Source organism: Cetorhinus maximus, chromosome 20 (assembly GCF_964194155.1).
Source record: "Cetorhinus maximus chromosome 20, sCetMax3.hap1.1, whole genome shotgun sequence".
NCBI classification, from domain to species: Eukaryota; Metazoa; Chordata; class Chondrichthyes; order Lamniformes; family Cetorhinidae; genus Cetorhinus; species Cetorhinus maximus.
The window spans coordinates 64,403,978-64,424,155 of record NC_135898.1 but is presented as its reverse complement, the minus strand read 5'-3'; the positions used below and the strand labels follow the sequence as shown (position 1 = coordinate 64,424,155).

Genomic DNA, 20,178 nt, shown 5'->3' with positions numbered 1-20,178 from the left:
AATATAGGATATGACAGTTGTTTAAAGTTTCCCTCTGGGATTTTAAATAACTCAGCCATTACCAACTGCTGTGTCATAACAGCCTGCATAACCTTTCAATGAGATCATGGTTGATCAGGCTGTGGTCTCAGCTCCACTTTTCTGCCTGCCCCCCACAACTCTCAACTCCCTTGTCTAACAAAAATTGAATTTATTCAAGGCTAAATTAGAAGACCCAGTCTCCACTACTTTCTGGGGAAGAGAATTTCACATTCCAACAACCCTTTGGGAGAAAACGTTTCTCCTCATCTCTGTACTAAAAGGGAGACCTCTTATTTTTAAACTGTGTCCCCTAGTTTTAGCCTCCCCAGAAGAAATAACATCCTCCAGGTATCCACTCATATCCAGTCACCTCATGATCTTGCATGTTTCAACAGATCATCTCTCACTCTTCTAAACTCCAATGGCTATAGGCCTAACCTGCTCAATCTTTCTTCCTATGACAACCCCTTCATCCCAGGAATGAGTCCAATGAACCTTCTTTGAACTGCTACTAAAGCGATAGTTTTTTTAAAATAAAGAGACTAAAACTGCACACAGTACTCCATATGTGGTCTCACCAAGACCCTGTACGCCTGTAGTAAAACCTCCCTACTTTTATATTCCATTCTTCTTGCAATAAATACCAACATTCCATTTGCCTTCCTAATCACTTGTTTTACCTGCATATTAACTTTATGTGATTCATATAGCAGGACACCTCGATCTCTCTGTACCACCAAGTTCTGCAATTTTTGCCATTTAAATAGAATACTGCTTTTCTATTCTTTCTGCCAAATGAACATGTTCACATTTACCCTCGTTATACATTTGCCAAATTTTTGCCCACTCATTTAACCTGTCCATATCCCCTTTGCAGACACTCTCTCTTCTCTTGACAACTTACTTTCCTACCTATCTTGGTGTCATTGGCAAATTTACCTACCATACATTCGCTTGCTTCATCCAAGGCTTTGATATAGATTGTAAATTGTCAAAGACCCAGAGCTGATCCTTGTGGCACTCCACTAGTTGCAGTTTGTCAATCCGAAAAAGGACCCATTTATCCCTACTCTCTGTTTCCTGTTAGCCAACTAATCCTTTTGCCATGCTAATATGTTACCCCTTTGATATGGTACCTTATTAAGTACCTTTTGGAAATCTAAGTGCACCACATTTACTGGTTCCCCTTTATCCACCTTTAATGTTAGTCAAAAAGCTAACAGGTCGGTTAAACACTATTTCCCTTTCACAAAGCCATGTTGGTTCTGCCTGATCAAATCATGATCATCTAAGTATCTGGCTATAACCTCCTTAATAATGGATTCTAGCACTTTCCCTATGACAGATGTTAGGCTAACCGGCCTATAGTTTCCTGCTTTCTGCCTCCCTCCTTTCTTGAATAAAGGTATTACATTAGCTATTTTCCAATCCACTGGAACCTTTCCATAATCAAAGTAATTTTTGAAGATTATAACGAATGCATCTGCTATCTGTCACTTGCCACTTCTTTTCAGACCTTAGGATACAGGCCATCTGGCCTTAGGTACTTCTCGGCCTTTAGGTCTAAGTTTTCCTAATACCCTTTCCCTAGTGATGGTGATTATATCAAGTTCATTCCTCCCTATCATCTCTTGATTTTCAAGAATCTTTAGGAAGTTTTCCAAGTCCTCTACCATGAAGACAGACACAAAATACCTATTTAGCACCTCCACCATTTTTTTGTTTTTCATCATCAATTCCCCAGACATTCTCTCTAGAGTACCAACACTAGCTTTAGCTATTTCTTTCCTATTTAAATATTTGTGTAAAAACAGATAGTAAAAGTTTCTACTACTAGCTAGCTTTCTCCCTCCATTTGTTTTGTTAGTCATTCTTTGCTGGTTCTTAAAATCTGTCCAATCTTCTGAGCTACCACTAATCTTTGCAGATTTTTACTGAGTTTCTTTCAATTTATTACCATCCTTAACTTCCCTATTCAGCCACGGATGATTCATGTTTCTCAGAAAGCCTTTCTTTCTCACTGGGATAAATCTTTTCTGAGAGTTATTAAACATCTCCCTAAAAGTCTGCCACTGCAACTCTACTGTGCTACCTTTTAACCTAGTTTCCCAGTTCACCTTAGCCAACTCTGCCTTCACACTCTGTTACCTTTATTAGGTTTGAATCACTAGCCATGGACCCACATTTCTCATTTTCAATCCGAATATGAAATTCTATCATGTTGTGAGTGCTGTCACCTAGAGGCTCCTTCATCATGAGGTTATTTCTTAATCCTGTCTCACTGCGCATTACCAGGTCTAGGATAGCCTGCTCTGTGGTTGGCTCCACGTCCCAAAAACACTATGAACTCAATTTTGCAGTCTACTTTTTCCAATCTGATTTTCCCAATCTACATGTAGATTAAAGTCATCCATGATTATCGCAGTACCTTTCTTACACATCCCATTTATTTCTTCCTGTATGCTCTATCCTACATTGTAACTACTGTTAGAGGGCCTATAAACTACTCTACAAGTGACCTCTTACTTTTACTACTACTTATCACTACCCAAACTGATTCTACATCTTGTCCTTTCAAGCTAAGGTCTTCTCTCAGTACTGAACCAATGCCATCTTTAATTAACAGAGCTACCGCACCAGTTTTTCCTAGCTTCCAGTTGTTCTGATTATGTCAAAAACCCTTGAACATTCAGGTAGCAGCCTAGGTCACCTTACAATCATGTTTCTGTAATGCCTATCAGGTCATACATATTTACCTCTATCGGTGCTAACAATTGATCCCTTTTGTTACAAGTGCTACATGCATTCAGATAAAGGACATTAAACTCTTGTTTTTTTTTACCATTTTCAGCTTCATCTGCTGGTGCACTCTTACAATTGTATGTTCTGTCCCTTCCTATCCCACTGTGGAACTCTATCCAAATTGCTACCCTGCCCCATTACTTTGTTGTTTTCCTTTACTTTACTATATATCCTCTCGCATGATCCTTCCCTCACTATTTAGTTTAAAGCTCTTTCTACTGCTCTAATTATACGATTTGCCAGAACACTGGTCCCAGCACGGCTCAAGTGTAAACCGTCCCAACAGTACAGTTTCCACTTACTGCAGTACTGGTGCCAGTACCCCATAAATCAAAACCCACTTCTTCCACACCAATCTTTTGAGCCACGCATTCATCTCTCAAATCTTATTTAGCCTACGCCAATTTGTACGTGGCTCAGGTAGTAATCCAGAGATTATTACCTTTGAGGTTCTGCTTTTTAATTTAGCCCCTAGATGCTCATACTCCCTATACAGAACCTCTTCCCTAGTCCAATCTATGTTGTTGGTACCTACATGGACCGCAACCACTGCAAATTCCTCTCCAGCCCAGAGCCGATGTCCTTAACCCTGGCACTAGGCAGGTAATACAGTCGTCTGGACTCTCACTCTCGACTGCAGAGAACAGTTTCTATCTCTGACTATACTGTCTCCTATCACTATCACATTCCTCTTCACTCCCTCACTTGAATTCCATCCTTCACCATGGTGCCACGGTCAGTCCACTCATCCACCTTGCAGTCTTCTCTTCCACACAGATTGCAAGCATCTTGTACCTGTTGGGCAATGTCAGTGGCTGAGGCTCCTCCATCACTACATGCTGGCTCCCCTTACCTGCCTGACTCGCAGTCACACCCTCCTATCCCTGATCACTGACCAACTCTAAGGTTCTTCCTAACCTAAGAGGAGTGACTGCCTTTTGGAACAAAGTGTCCAGGTAAACTTCCCCCTCCCTGATGCCCCACAATGTCCACAACTCAGCAACTCTGAACCAAAGTTGCCCAAGCTGCAGACACATACAGCAGATATGGTTGTCTGGGATTGCAGTGCATTCCACAGATTCCCGCATACTGCAGTCACGGCACACCGCCAGCTCTGCCATTTCTGTCCAACCTTATTTATTTAATTAGTTAATAATTTACACAGATAAAGTAATAGAAAGTTGCACTCACCTAGTTTGGAGACAAGGAAGGGAACTCACCAACCACTGCAGGCTGAAAAAAATAGAAAAAGAGCACCTCTTTGCCCTGTGCACCGAATTTCCCACCTGAACCAAACCCCCAAACTCCTCACTCAATCTACATCTCACTCAGGTTTAGATGCATGTCCACATGCCCCTTTCTACCTTGGTACAACAGGGAATCTGGTTCTTCTATAACCATACCCCAGTTAAAATGGAGAAAACTAGCATAAAAAGGGAAGGAAAAATATAAAACACATGCGAATCTCATAACAAATACAATACTTCAGTGATCTGAAATTGGTTTAACTGAAGGGCTTTGAATCTGAAGCAATTAAATGCAGATCTATGTAGTGAAAGGCACATTAATTTGTTCTTGGGATGTGGATGCTAAAAAGGCCATACTTATTGCCCATCTCAGAGCAATAAATCTCAGAGCCTTGCCAGTGTTAAATAACATCCCAAGAACAAATTTAAAGAATGTGCTTTCACTACAGAACTGTATACAAAATCCCCTACAGAAGCTTCTAGAAATGAGCTAGATTTCAAACACAAAACTGGTGGTGCCAAGAGGTTTGAGTTGAGCACCATAAATGTTTATTCAAACATAATTCCATTGCTTTCATTCAGGCCTCTAAGAAGATCTCCACTTCAGCGGGGAAAAAATGCAGCATTAACTGTATTCTATTTCCAAAACCTACTTCTTTAAATTGATTAACACTGTAGAAATCTATGATTTAGACTACTATGTCCTGATTTAAGGAAAAAGATATAATATTGTGTTCAGAGAGAAAATGAGAAACATATTGGAAGAAATAAGATCGAAAATAGATTGCCCTAGATTTTGCAATCAACAGCAAACAAATGGTGCCAATCATAAGACTTAAATTTGACCACTGATTCTGAGTTTTACACTACAAGTTGTAGTTATTAACAATAAAAAAATAAAAGGGCAGTGCCCTCTACAGGGATTTGGGACCTCCATGAAGAGAGTAAGCAACAGCGTACATGTCCTTAACCACAGGTTGAAGAATCCTTACTTGGGACATACAGGATCTAAACCAGAAAGTGCAAGGTAGAATATTTAATTCAGTGCCAAAAGATGTACAGAAAGCAAAATAAAGAGTAAAAGAAAGATGGGATTGAGAGAGAGATAAAGAAATAAAAGAAAATAAAAGGGACAAAGAAAAAGATTTTTTAAAAATCAAGTTTTTAAAAAATCTCTAATAATTAAAGCAAGGAGGAATGAGGCTCTATACTTTTTAAAGTAAATTAAGACTCATTATGCTACTAAAACTTTACTTCTAACTGAATGGAATGCTGCCACTGAACATGCCAGAAAAAAATTGCAATCTAGTGGGTTAGTACTGCACTCCACACCCTTCATGTACTTGAATGACGAATGACTCAGTGAGGTACTTGTTTAGTGATGTTTCTGGAGGACTATAGTAACTTAGACAGAAACTTCATGATTTCCACTGTGCCTGCACTGACATTGGAGGTTGCTGTCCAAATTACTTTTTAATAGCTGAAAACCTCATCATTATTCTTACACTCTAGAATCCACACCATTAAAAATCTTAGTGGAGCTAAATCTGGATTACATAAATATTTTTCTCATTTGTTATACTTAAACCAAAATTTCTAATTTCCAGTTCAATTGCTTAGTAATACTTGTATGCACGACGTAAGAGTTTTAACTATGAAATTTTAGTCTTCAACTTTAGGACTTTATCTAAAAGGGGTTGGAGGTGATTCTTTGTTTTAAACAGATGGGCTAATAAAGGGTTAACAGAATAACAGAAATAAGCTGTAGATACGTTAGCGAAAGTTGGATGCTAGCCACAGACAAGAGTGTGTACAGGTATAGGATTGGATTGGAATTTGTTAAACGCACAAAGAAGGGGAGTTATGCCCAGAGACAGCAGATTGATAACTGGCTGGAAATTTTACGACATCTTGGTAGGGATGTTTAGACATAATTTTTCTAAAAAGGAAGACCAAATGGACAAAAACATGAGGTATAAGAGATCAAATGTGGTATCTTTATGACTTGATGAGATTTTAGTTGTAAGTCAGTGATTAAGTTTCTGATCCCCAGTAAAGGTATAAATATAGGTGCGTGTATACGGATGGGATTCTGCAGCCACCTAGCCTCTGCATGTGTCCATGTATGTTGGATAGGCTCTGTACTCTGAAGAATAAAGGCTTTTGAAATAAAAACATTGTGCACTGAGTACTTCAACGCATTTGTCCCAGCACCTGAGGTGGTTATCTAGAGCTATCAAAAGCTGTCTAGCAGGCACTAGACTTGCAATACCGAATATATAATTACAATATTCCAAATATGGATCAGAATTGTACATGTTCACGCCTCGACTAGAACATATAATGAAAAGAAACCTGCTGCATTAATATTGTATACCTTGTTCCGACTGAATATTTTTGAAAATATAATTCAAGACTGAAAAACAGTCACAGATATAGGTAGAAAAGTAAACCACAGAAGACATGCCTTGTTATAATACATGGCTTCCTCAGGCGAAAATTCTCCTCTTTTCAAATCACTCCCAGTTGTGGCATGTGCCTGAGCACAAAGTCTCATCAATCTCCCAGTGTTGCAAAGCAATAAGGCGGCATTAGTTTCATCTTCTATGGTCTCAAAGTCTTGAATACCCTTTTCAAAGTAAGAAAAGCTTTTCTTCCATAGTTCTTGTTCTACCATTGTTATGCCTTTGCTTGCTGCAAAGCCAAGAAACATGCATATTAGCCTTTTATGTTACAAAATTTATCACATTAATTTCTAAAGATCTTCTTCATTCCCATGAACTTATAAATGTTTTACTATATTTTCCTATTACCTGAAGGAAGCAACAGGTTTGTTTCAGAAAGTTTGCAGTTCACCAGAAAGGTTTACAGAACAAGAGCAGATAATATTAGATTATTAGGTTAAAAGTCCCTACCTGATCCCTCAGTCTGCACAGCAGCAGCCTGGTTCATGTAGAAAACTCCAACCTCATTTCTGCTGTTGCCTAATCTTTTTAACACTTGCGTTTGTTGCTCTATTACATGAACGTTCTGATCACAGGAACGTAGCAATTCATTTGCTGCCTCATAACATTTGCAGCTAACTGAAAGTTGGTATTCTAAATCCATATAAAGTTCTGTAGCCCAGCTGAAAGCTAGAATAATGACATTGTTACTATTCAAATTGGGGAGAAGAGAGAGGGAATGAAAAAAAGACAAAATACAGTCAAATATTACAATCAGTTTTAGATACATTCTTTCCCTCTTGCTATGGGCTGTAGATTGTAGCAGATATTTGTTTGTCCTTCCCAGCTCTCTTTCCAGGTGCTCCCTCCAACCCTCTTCACTGACAATGATGAAATATTGAACTACGATTCCAAGCTCTTCAACAGCTCTCTGTGAGTAAATCCTTCCAGTATATGTCTCAACTGAGATTAGAAGAAATAATAGCCAGGCCCAATCACATTCTGAGGACAGGTCATTAGATGATAATGAAACCCAAGTGGAATTTTCCTCTCCCAGCTCAGATGCCAACAGTAGTACAGACACCAAAGTCAGCATTGAGATTAAAAGCAGCAAAGACCAGGGATTCGACCTGGGGCCTTCATAATCTTTCTGGTTCAATGCTATGCCATATGGTGGATTTATCCACTAAGCATTCAGGGAAAGCCTAGTGTAAATTTCCCGAGGAAAGTTGGAGGCAACAACTTATTTCAGGCAAAGCCAAATCTATGCAAGATAGTTAGAATACTGAAATTTGACAGCCACCATTTGCAAGTCATTTGCCCTGAAGCAAAGGTCTGAAGGTCTCAAGTTTGACGTCAAAAATGAATACTTGACTGAATTTCTTGTCAGGGGCATGGTGTAAGTCATGCTCTCACTGACATGACATTGTTGACAGGCCTACGTTATGGAGTAATAACAGGTACTGCAGTGGTTTGTAATTGCACAGGTCTTGCTGCAGAAGGATGCAAAAAGTTGTTCTATCTGCTGCTTTGTCTGGGAGAAATGATCAGAATTATTCAGTGCAAAATTTTGCAGCAATACAAAAACGTAAAGATAAAAACTAACCTTGGCAACTGGACTCTCTGTAGAGGCTATGCAAAATTTCTTGATCCTCTCTTGTTTGGTAGTTATATTCCTCTTGATAAGCTGCCCTATTACTGGCATTTTGAGCTAACATTAACTGAATGTCACCATTAAGTGTCAAACATTGACTAAGAAAGAACAGGACTTCAGGTGACAAATTGTTGATAAGGCAGCAATAGGCATCTGTCAACAGGGAAAAAAAAACAAGACAGCATGCTTGGATTAGAAATACTGTATATACCAGAAGATTTCCTGTGGCATTGTTCATGGGTAGTCCAGTGCCTAGAATGAAATACAGAAAATGATGTTCTAACATTTACTTTAGATCCCACTGCTGTAATATAGCAAATTTACTGAAGCATTACATCCATGGCAGATTTGCAATATTTGCCTGAGACATGAATAATTGACTGACTTGTTTATCTTTCACTATTCTTCAGGAAAACTTCTTTTCTAGCTCTATTTAGTAAGAAAGAAAGATTTTTTTCTCCCACAAACCTCTTTAGATGAATTGCAGCTCTTGTTAAAGCTGTTATTGTTAACCAAGGAGGCTTATTCCAATGTTGAATGTCCAATGATCAGCATACCAACCAGGAGATTAAATGCTATTATCCAAACCTGAATGATGAGCCTAGCTGCATTGCTTATCTTAGTATCAAAGTATCTCATAAGTAAACTCTCTGATCCCATATCAAATATCAGTAGCATTAGTGGAGGAAATCTCTTCTCATCTCAAACACATTATTATTTAACACAATTATTATTTAACATCTTAAACACTTAAAGCATGAGTGTTTGAACTATGGTCTGAGATCCAGTGTCAGTTACCTACCCTGCCCCAATGCAGGTAAAACTTTAGTTTGCATGCTGGAATTGAATTTCCCAGGACTTGTGTATTAGAAAAGGCTATTTGCTTATTAGATCAAAAAGGTTGTCCCCTCAATGATGAATTGGAGACCAACATCCAATGGGGAAGCAACCTTTTTTTTACAATTCTTCAGGTAGATAAAACAAAAAAAACTGAAACCAAGCAGGGGGAGAATTAGTAATGAACCAATAACAAGACGAGAACAAAATGGGGAGCACGAGTTCATTTTAATCTAAGCAAAGGTGAGTGAGCAGCATCACTGATGTTGGGAAATGGAGAGAGAGAGAGAGAGAGGGAGAGGTGGTCGTCAGCCAATAAACAGTTGAAAAGTGAGCTGGCAGCAATAAATGTTTAAATAAGATTGACTAAACTTTTAGTTCCAACGAAGAGGAACAGTACATAAGGCAAAGTTAGCACTGTCAAACTATGTGACTGAAGTATGTGTTTAAATTTTTATGCATATGGGAAATTAAACATAACCATAGTTTAAATTTATTCCATGAATTGTAACATTTTTTTAAACATCACAATCACGGGATTCAAGTGCATCACAGTTTGGAAATACAGCTAAAGAATAGGCTCACATAATAATTCTACGATCCAAAGTGGAAACTGCCATGAATTGCTGGATTACTGGAATTGGCAAATCGCGTTATCAATTTGGGAAGTGTGATGCTGCAATACCAACCCTCTACCTTTGTTATTATCAGCAATCTTACTATCTATGAAAATGGCAGCAGGGAAAGAAACAGAGCGGAGGCTGCATTTTTTCCAAACTGGATGGGCAGGTCAGTATTTTTTTATATAAATGGAACGCAGGGGAATCGCCCTTGTCCTGTGCATCACAAACAACATACAATGTTTTGTAAATCATTAATAATAGGCACCACAGTACCAAAACGGCTCTTATCAAAGTCAAAATGACATCCTATGTGACTGTGACAAAAGCAAACATTCCCTCCTCATCCTTCTTGATTTGTCTGCAGTTTTTGACACGGTGGCCACACCAGCCTCCTCCAACAACCCTCCGTTGTTGTCCAATGGGTGAGACTGCTCACATCTGGTTTCATTCTTAACTATCCAATTGTAGCTGAAGAACCACATCCAATGGCTTCTCTTCCTGCTTCTGCACTGTTACTTCTGGTGCCCCCAAGAACCTATTCTTTGGCTTCCTCTTTTTTCTCATCTACATGCTGCCCTTCAGCAACTTGATCCAAAAGCACATCGTTAGTTTTCACATGTACGCAGAAAACATGCAGCTCTACCTCACTACCACTTCTCTAGACTCCTCCACTGTTGCTAAGTTATCAGACTGCTTATCCGATATCCAGTACTACATGAGAAATTTCCTCCAATTAAAATTGGGAAGTCTGAAGCCATTGTTTTAGGTCCGCGTTCCACAGTCCGTTCTCTTACTACTGACTCCATCCCTCTTCCCTGGCAATAGTCAGAAGGTAAGCTAGTCTATTTGCAGCCTTGGTGTCAAATTTGATTCCGATATGAGCTTCCAACCTCATATTCGTGCCAGCATTAAGGCCACCTATTTCCAACTCCATAACATCACCTTACTTTGCTTATCTGATATTGAAACCCTAATTCGTGCCTCTTTTATCTCCAGACTTGACTACTCCAATGCACTCTTGGCGGGTCTCCCACATTTCTGCCTTCTACAAACTTGAGGTCATCCAAAACTCTAATGCCCATGTCTTAACTCGTAGCATTGGCTGCTGGTCAAGCAAAGGCTTGATTTTAAAATTTTCATCCTTGTTTTCAAATCCCTCCCAGCTCTCCCATCTCTATAATCTCCTCCAGCCCCATGATTCTCCAAGATATCTACACTCTTCTAATTCTGACCTCTTATGCACCCTGATTTTAGTCAGTTGCCGAGGCCCCAAGCTTTGGAATACCCTCCTTATACCTCTCAGCATTGCCACTTCACTTTCCTCCTTTAAGACACTCTTTAAAACCTCTTCTTTGACCAAGTTTTTGATCACCCGATCTAATATCTTGTGTGGCTCATGTCATGCTTTGTTTTATAATGCTGTTGTGAAGAGCCTTTGACCTTTTACTACATTAAAGGTGCTACATAAATGTGAATAGTTGCTGGTTGATCCAAGATGGGATCATGGAAACGTGGGTATACTTTGAAGCTTCAGTATCACACCTAGTAATGCTTGTAGCTTTAAAAGTAAAACTAACACAAATGAAATTATGTAATGCACATTGAGAGCTCCCTGAATTCTTCTTTTCAGTAAAGACATAGAAAAGTTAACTTGACACTATTTGTACATATGGAAGCAATGTTTAGTCTAACCCTCCCCAACTCCATTCTTGAGCCAGAAACCAAGATGGAACTCTCTAACAGCTACCTTTAGCTGTCTATTATTTTTGGCACAACTTTTCCAGCATTAAACTGAAACATGTCCTGATCAAAATATAATCAACCCAAATAATTTGTTACATCAATACTGTAGGTTTCTCCACCTGTATGTAGTTTTGGATTGGAGATCCTAATATACAAAATTAAAGATGAAGTTGAAAAATTCCATTCATGCCCAATTATACCATGTTTTCTCAGAGCTATGCCAATGAAAATATTATCCTTCTATTGAACAAAGTTAAATTATATTAATAAAAATTCTCAAGAAAAAGGGTACTGATTTTTTAAACACTTCACTTGATACTTCTTGATCTTGGGAATTAGAAAGGAAAAAAATGCTTCATTCGTCCATCACAAATTTGTGATCTTAGAATGAATACTATTTTCTAAAGCTGTAATTAATATACCTGCATAAAACATTCTGGAAAAAGAGATTTCAAATGCTCCCAGAGTCATAATAGCACAGGTAGTGGCCATTTGGTCCATCTAGACCATGCTGGTTTTCTACAAAGCAATCTAGTCAATCCTTCCCCTCCCCCACTCCATTCCCGTACCTCTTGAAATTTATTTGCCTTAAGTGCCTATCCAATTTCCTTTCGAAATCATTGACTGTCCCTGCTTCCACCATCCTCATAGACCGCAAGTGTTAATTGTAAAAATTGAGGTTAAGTACATTCAGGTGGAAGGCACTGATTGGATGGTTACTTGGGCACATATAAAGAGACACTGTTCTGTTGAAGAGTTATACAGACTTGAAATGTTAACTGTGTTCCTCTCTGCAGATGCTGTCAGACCTGTTGAGTTTTTCCAGGTATTTTTATTTTTCTATAAAGAGACACTCCCCTTTAAGGGGCTGTCAATTTGTTTAACTAGTTGATTTGTTAATTAGTCTACTTTATTTTATTGATATACTCAAAAGAGTATAAAGAGACACATAGTGACACAGGAGATGAGTGGAGTCAGGAGGTACAGACCTATTTCAATCATATTACCATACTGGCAATTGTCCAGTCAGATGGTTTGGAAGTCCAAAGCCATCACTACACAATGTGAGATAAATGGCGGTCTTTCACATTTAACTTGAGGATAACTGGTCTTGTAGCTTTTTTTTACGTTGCAAACCTAGAGACAGAGTCTATGAGACCATTGACTCTGTTTTGAGTAAGCTTTGAACAATGGAAGGCATGAATTCCAGAGATAACATTCGTCTTCATTGTCCATTCCAATGGGAGGCCCCCACCCATTGTTATTCAATTTGGAACTTTCCAGAAGTTTGATAGTCTGTATTGAATAAGCAAAGGGCACTTGAACCCTCGGCAGCCATCTTAATAACTAATCAGTGTCCAGTTTAAAAAATAAGACAACAGATTCAGCTTCTGGATGAGCTCAGTCCATATGCAAAGTTAAGAACATGACATGCCTTTATTGGGTGCGACAGAAGCCCTTCCACCGTCACTTCATTTTGCACCTGGGATGCAAGTCATGAAAACCAGTCAACTTATCCACTCTAAGCATAGGAGATATTGGAAAGGCAGGCTATCAATTTTCACCCCATCCATTACCTCTACTGATATTTTAACATCCAATTCCTTAGTAGTATAAATTACTCATTAAGTATCCTAGCCCTGCCCTGTACCTCCAAACATATATCACTGTCGTTGTCCTCAATGGGACCCGCCCTGTCTCTTCCTGCCCACTTTCTGAAGTAGTTACACTAATTTTTAAAAATGGTCATTTTCCAACAAAGCAGAGCACGTGTAAAAATAACTAGGTAGCCACTTACCAAGAGATTGTAAAGCAAGTTTAATATATCTTAATGCTCTACCATACTTTTGCAGAGTAGTAGCTGCATCCGAGAGAACAAAGTAGGCTCTTGAAGCTTTAAAGATTAGATTCAATTTCATTTGATATTGCCATGTATCTGGTATCATCCCAGATTGACTGGGAAGCTTAACTGTTTTATGAGCTGGGCCCACTGTGAAAAATAAAAGCATTAAAATCAAATTTACAATAGTATTCATTACTAGAAGTTAAGAATTTTAAAAACAGAAAAATCATTTAATTAAGCAGGTCACAAGAGAAACTTTATCCGGCTCGAAACAAATTAATTTAAGTGGGTGCATCACCCTCCACACAAAAAAAACTTAATTTTTCCCAATTTGAAAGCACATTCTGATGGCAGCAGAAAAATGAGTGAACTTACGCAAGAAAGCAGCTAATTTTAATATATTGCAGAGTCTACAATTGAACATCATCTATGCAGCAACACATATCGCTAAATTCAAACTATTTATGTATAAGCAATAAAAAAGTACTCAAACATAACACTCCACATTAAACCTACAAATATAACATTTCTGCATACAATTTTAGTATATTTGTAAGCACTGTTCCAATAATGTTGAATTCCAATTCATCAATGGATTTGGAATTATCACGAGTTAAAACTGTGCAATGATACAGCATTTAAACGCTATTGGCTTGTCATAAATGTTGCATGAATTGTCTTTTTAAAATACTTTCAATAAGACGTAATCAGTAGATGACAGGGCTAAATATATGACAAAGCAACTGAGAAAATGTGAAACAAGCAAATTATAATTTAGCAAGTGAAGTATTACATGTGGAATTCAGGCTGAAGGTTTCTTAACAATTACCTTTATCTAAAAATAGGGCAATTTGTTTCTTAAGAGTTTTTTGACCTGCGCATTCAGATTCATCTGCATACTTCAGAGGTATTGGAATACTGGGGTCAGCAGCTGGGAGATCGCTCTCCTTTTTAATACTCCCATCAACAGCCTTCAGCCCCTGAAAGAGACATAATTAAAATGTGCATAATCACAGTTCTTATAGTGAAGACAAGTGACAGAGGTTATATGAAGACTTTTGATAATTTGTCTTTATATTTAGGTTTAACGAACATATTTATGTTACAGAACAGAATGCAACATGCAGACAAGATGTATGTTTTCCTTGATACCTAAATTAATTAGCATCAACATTAATCATAGCTTGCAGCATTCATACAATCTGGAACGCCACCTAACAGGCATACACAATTTGATTACTGACAGAAAGGCCTGGATTTTCAGGGAGTTGGACCAACTTTGGAGGCATATAAAAACAGAGAGGGGACCCGATTCCAGGTTTTCCGCCCCCATTCCCAACTGGCAACTTTCACTGGCCTGCACCCCTGACCTGACCAGCTCCATTGTGGAAGTAGGCATCCCATACCACCACCACCAAAAAACCACCCTGCTTCCCCACAGTTTTCGTGGAGTCAGGTCAGCTTCGGAATGAATCATGGTTCATGGCCAGAAGTGTCGTGAATCACAATATGGATTTGAGAACCTTTTGAAAGGTAATTTTAGAAGTTCTTAGTCATGACCACATGCCCCTTCCATGCCCACTTACCCCGCATGTACCATGTACAGAACCAATGAGCCATGTAACAATGACAAGTCTTGAAACGCTGATGGAAAAAAAGTTACTTAGAAATCTACTTTGAAAAAACTGCTGTTCTTTGAACCTTATAAAAGTGTCAGACAGAGCCATTCATAGGCCTGAATTTTCATAAAGGCGGAATGCTCCACGCCTTAGCTAAAATGGGGCCAGTGCCCGCCCTCAAAACCCAGCACCCACCTTTGTTGCCAGTGTTTAATGTGGGCAGGATATATTTTAAAAGTGCAGGTGACTTTAAACAGAAGCAATTTTGGTTAAAGTTTGAAAAAATACTAATTTTGGGCTTTAATCATTTGAGGACAAGGTCTGAACGTACCAGAGGTCAGGTCACCCTTTGGGGAAGGTCAGGTCATGCTTTGGGACTGTTAACATGAATATATGTAAAAGTAGATAATCTCTGTGGAGCTGTCAAGTTGTCAAGTCAATTAAATCTCCTGCCCTCTAAATTTTGAAAAACAGCCAGCCTACCCTTGAAAAAAAGGGTGCTTGCAATTTCACTGGATGTTTGTTAACATAAGCTTGAGTACTATCATCATAGTATTATTTCTGCTTGACTGCTTCCACAACCATTACCACAGCTGAAGCCCTGTAAATTCATAGTTTGATTGGCAGCTTCAGGTGGTTATAATGAGATGAGTTTCTTTGATATGGGGCTATGAATGCAAATGTTTGTTTAAGGGATTAAGTACATGAAAGAGGGTGGGGGGGGTCATAGGTTAGCATGAGTTGGCACAAAGTTGGCATGGAGGTTTTGGAGCCATGGGGTATATGTAGAGGGGCATAGGTTGGCATTGAGCACATGAAGGACCATGGGGCAGGCAGAGGGGTAGAGATTGGCAATGGAGGGGCCATGGGAGTGGGTAGAAGGCCATAGGATGGCATGGAGTGTATGAGGGGCCAAAGGTTGGTGTGTGGGGGGGGAATGAGGGGCCATGGGGGTTGGTGGGGTCATGAGGTAGCATGTATTGGCATGAATGGGGCAATGGGAGTGTGGGGGTGTTGAGGGCTTGAGGACTCTTTGTAAAACAGTAAGATGAAAAGTCCCAGAGCACCGAGGCAGACCTTTTAACCATCCCAATTCAGCATGTGGCTGCTTCCAAACTCTGAGACAGCATCCCCCCCTCCACTCCACACCCACCTTCGGGGAACTTTCTCCCGAGTCAGGTTTGTGGAGTTGGAAATTTTCCCAACTCTGTGCTCCTAACTCGGGAGTAAAATTTCGGGCCATAGTATCAATAACAGAAGCTTTCCCTCATTTCACTTCTTATAACCTCAAAGATGTCAATCAAAGCAAACGCTTCACTTCCACCTGTCAAAGCAGAACCCCTGCTGAGCTAATCCATTTGAGAGCCATGGCACTGTCTGTTTGTCAGTGTCTGTATGTTTATTCAGAAAAGGTTAAAACATGTGATGTGAGGGAAAGCTTGTGTTATTGATACCATGAATGGCTCTGTCTGATTGACACTTTTGTAAGTTGTAAGACAAGCAGTTTTTTTTAAAAGGAAGATTTCTAAATGGGTGCTTTTTTTCTTGCCATTTATTATAAGGCTCATTGGTTCTGTACATAGTGCATACCGTGTGAGGAGGATGGGTGGGGAGTGAGAGTGTGAAGGATCAGGGCCAGAGGGCCTAATCTTGGTGCTTTTAAAACAACAACGGCCTCCATGGCCACCTTCAATCTGCTTCTGGGATTGGCAGGCCTGACTTGATGCGTCATGCTGTACCCCCACCACTCCCTGGAGCAAATATTGCATGTGACGGGACTCTTTATATCAAAGCTTCTGCCAAGTAGGAAACTGCCCAATTTCATGCTACTTGCTTCCGTAGTGAAAATCCTGCCCAAAATGTTCAGACTTGTTGAAGCTTGCTTTACCTGTGCTTTTTTAAAAAAAAGACATAAAACTGTCAACTGGCAAAATTACCAAAAAGCACACATCTTAATGAAAAGTTTTAATTCATACGTCATACAAGTAACAGTTTAACCTCCAGTGAAGCTCCCTGACAGGGGATGATATAGGGTTGATCAAGAACCTCACCTTAAGGTATAGACGTGTACAATATATGTGACCCGCTGCAATGAACTGCAAGTTTTGTGAAATATGTAGTATATGCTGTGTAAGAAATTGCATTGAGAATATATAAACATTTGTAAAAAAATTAATATGCATTAGTTCATGATCTTATGAATTACCTCAAGAACGTAATTGAGAACAACTCTACATCGCTCCTCTGTATCATGACAAACTGGAAAAGTACAGCTGGGCTTTAAAAGAAAAGTTAAGTGTAAGACATTTTTATTTTATTTAACTTCAGTTACTATAAAGCAATCTCCCTAAATTTTCCTTCTTCAGGTTACTGTGACCCCACTTTAAACAAATCTGTTCTGAGAACCCAAACCTGCTGATATAAATTTCTATATTTAATTGGGAATGAGATACAAATGTAGATTATAGTGAAGCTTAATTGAATTTGACAAACCTATCATTTATAACATTTATATTATATAACATTTACAAGACTTGGAATATACATTTCCCTCAACCAAACTTAAGAATGGGCTCATACCCTTATCTGGTGTATCGACTTATACTTTTCAGGTACAGACAACTCGCCAACAGATTTAATGACAGCAACAGCTTTGCTATCGTCTGAAGGATCAGAGCCATTGCTGAAGGAGCCATTTTCATCACTGTCCTCTGGAAGATCCTCATCTTCACTATAACTATCAGAATTCTCATTCAGATTTGATCCGTTTTCATCTGGTTTTGGTGGTTCATCTAGTTGGAAAAGTTCTGAGATCATGTAGTTGGCTGAAGCAATAATCTGCACAAACTGTAAAATTGTAGTCGCACAATTAAGTAATGAAGAACTTATGTGTAAATATGCTTGCATATTAAGCACAGTACTCAGACCTCAGCTATTGATTGTAACCCATCATCCAGAATATTTTGTAAATGACATTGCCTACCACTCTGGAGTTTTTTTGACACTTGAGAAAAAAGATTTTTATTACAAGTGTATCATAAGCGCAATTTATCAAAAACATGAAATAATCAACATTTTGCAAAGACTTAGAAATAATAATTATTTTAGAAAAAGGAAATAATGACACTAACCATCTGGGGGTAGTTCCAAGGTACAATTAAACTTTAGCTGTACTTAATTTTTGCCAGTCAATTTCTTATTTTCTAGCATTATAACATAGATTAGTGAGTGTTGGACTCAATCACGTTTAAGCATTCAGGGATAGTCAGCATGGCTTTGTCAGGGGGAGATCATGTCTAACAAATTTGGTTGAATTTTTCAAGGAGGTGACTGGTTGTGTAGATGAGGGTAGTACAATTGATGTAATCTACATGGATTTCAGTAAGGCTTTTGACAAGGTCCCATATGGGAGAATGGTCAAGAAAGTAAGAGCCCATGGAATCCAGGGCAATTTGGCAGGAGGCAGAGGGTGATGGTCGAAGGTTGTTTTTGTGATTGGAAGCCTGTGACGAGTGGTATACCACAGGAATCGGTGCTGGGACCCTTGCTGTTTATAGTATACATTATTGATTTAGACATGAATATAGGAGATATGATCAGTAAGTTTGCAGATGACACGAAAATTGATGATGTCATAAATAGTGAGGAGGAAAGCCTTAGATTACAGGACAATTATAGATGGGCTGGTAAGATGGGCAGAACAGTGGCAAATGGAATTTAATCCTGAGAAGTGAGGTGATGCATTTTGGGAGGACTAACATGGCAAGGGAATACACAATGAATGGTATGACCCTAGGAAGTACAGAGGATCAGAGGGCCTTGGTGTACATGTCATAGATCCCTGAAGGCAGCAGCACAGGTAGATAAGGTGGTTAAGAAGGCATATGAGATACTTGCCTTTATTAGCTAAGGCATAGAATATAAGTGCAGGGAGGTTATGTTGGAGCTGTATAAAACCCTAGTTAGGCCACAGCTGGAGTACTGTGTGTAGTTCTGGTCGCCACATTATAGGAAGGATGTGATTGCACTGGAGGGGGTGCAGAGGAGATTCACCAGGATGTTGCCTGGGCTGGAGCGTTTCAGCTATGAAGAGAGACTGGATTGGCTAGGGTTATTTTCCTTAGAGCAGAGAAGGTTGAGGGGGAGATCTGATAGAGGTATACAAAATTGAGAAGCATAGATAAGAAGAAACTTTTCCCCTTAGCGGAGGTGTCAATAACCAGGGGGCATAGATTTAAGGTAAGGGGCAGGAGGTTTAGAGGGGATTTGAAGAAAAATTTTTTCATCCAGAGTGTGGTTGAAATCTGGAACACACTGCCTGAGGGGGTGATAGAGGCAGGAACTCTCACGATATTTAATAAGTATTTAGATGAGCACTTGAAATGCCATAGCATATAGAGCTGCAGGCCAAATGCTGGAAAATAGGATTGGAGTAGATGTGTTTGATGGCCGGGACGGACACGATGGGCCGAAGAGCCTGGTTCGGTGCTGTATAACTCTATAAAACTTTTTAATAAAGGTTTTTAGGTTTGATGGTTAAGGATATAACCAACAGCAAAATTATATTAGAAACTGGAATTTCTATGCAACTGCATAATTAAAATATAGCTTAATATGTACTGTGACAAAAGGGCATTTTTGACCTGGAAAATGTAAACATTTGATAGTTTTGCTGTAAAAATATAAAGGTGTTAAATTGGTTACGATGTGCTAAATAATTAGAAATTTCAATATACAATTTAAGAGCCTGCAATGTACAATTACAGCTCCTCCTGCATATGAAGCAATCCAAAACTCAAGACTGATGTAGTTTGTACCTGGGGGTGCCTTTCTTTGTCCAGCAATTTAATACAATTTAACAAGAGGGTCCTTATGATCCCATAATGTTTCCTATTCTGAACTTTCTTCATCATCATGTTGCTAGCAACCCTGTAAAACACAGCACATATCAACATACAAGGGCTTGAGGACTTTACATATAACTGATATAAATGTAAAATGATGTGAATATTGTTTATAACTATTGCGCAACAAACCTATTTCCTGTAGTACTGCACCAAAGTTTGAGATTATGGACACCAACTTTATACATCTCTCTCTCTTCTACCTCTCCCCTTCTCTCCTGCCTCCATATTTCTTCTATTTTACTTCTTTTACCTTTCATTCCCCTTTTGTGTGGGAGGTGATGAATAGCAGAGCATGGTAGGGGAAGGGGCCACTAAGGGCGACAAACAACATTTTCCCTTGGAGACTTGTGGGAAGGAAATGGGAAGAGCAGGGTGGAAAAAACACAACCCTCAGTCTCCCTTCCCACATTGCTCAGGCTCTGCTCTACTACTTGCTTC

At 39.1% G+C, this 20,178-nt stretch overlaps 1 protein-coding gene across 2 annotated transcripts in view; it reads right to left on the bottom strand.

Annotated features, from left to right (window-relative positions):
- Positions 1–20,178, bottom strand: part of edrf1 (erythroid differentiation regulatory factor 1) — a 74,328-nt gene that overhangs the window by 17,569 nt on the left and 36,581 nt on the right. For both annotated transcript variants that reach the window (XM_078564855.1, XM_078564856.1), the window contains 8 exons: positions 19,651–19,762; positions 17,414–17,680; positions 17,040–17,111; positions 14,044–14,194; positions 13,170–13,361; positions 8,121–8,321; positions 6,986–7,204; positions 6,538–6,764 (listed from right to left, as the gene is read on the bottom strand). In XM_078564855.1, coding sequence (XP_078420981.1) covers positions 6,538–6,764; positions 6,986–7,204; positions 8,121–8,321; positions 13,170–13,361; positions 14,044–14,194; positions 17,040–17,111; positions 17,414–17,680; positions 19,651–19,762 — 1,441 coding nt within the window. The remainder of the gene's footprint in view (positions 1–6,537; positions 6,765–6,985; positions 7,205–8,120; positions 8,322–13,169; positions 13,362–14,043; positions 14,195–17,039; positions 17,112–17,413; positions 17,681–19,650; positions 19,763–20,178) is intronic.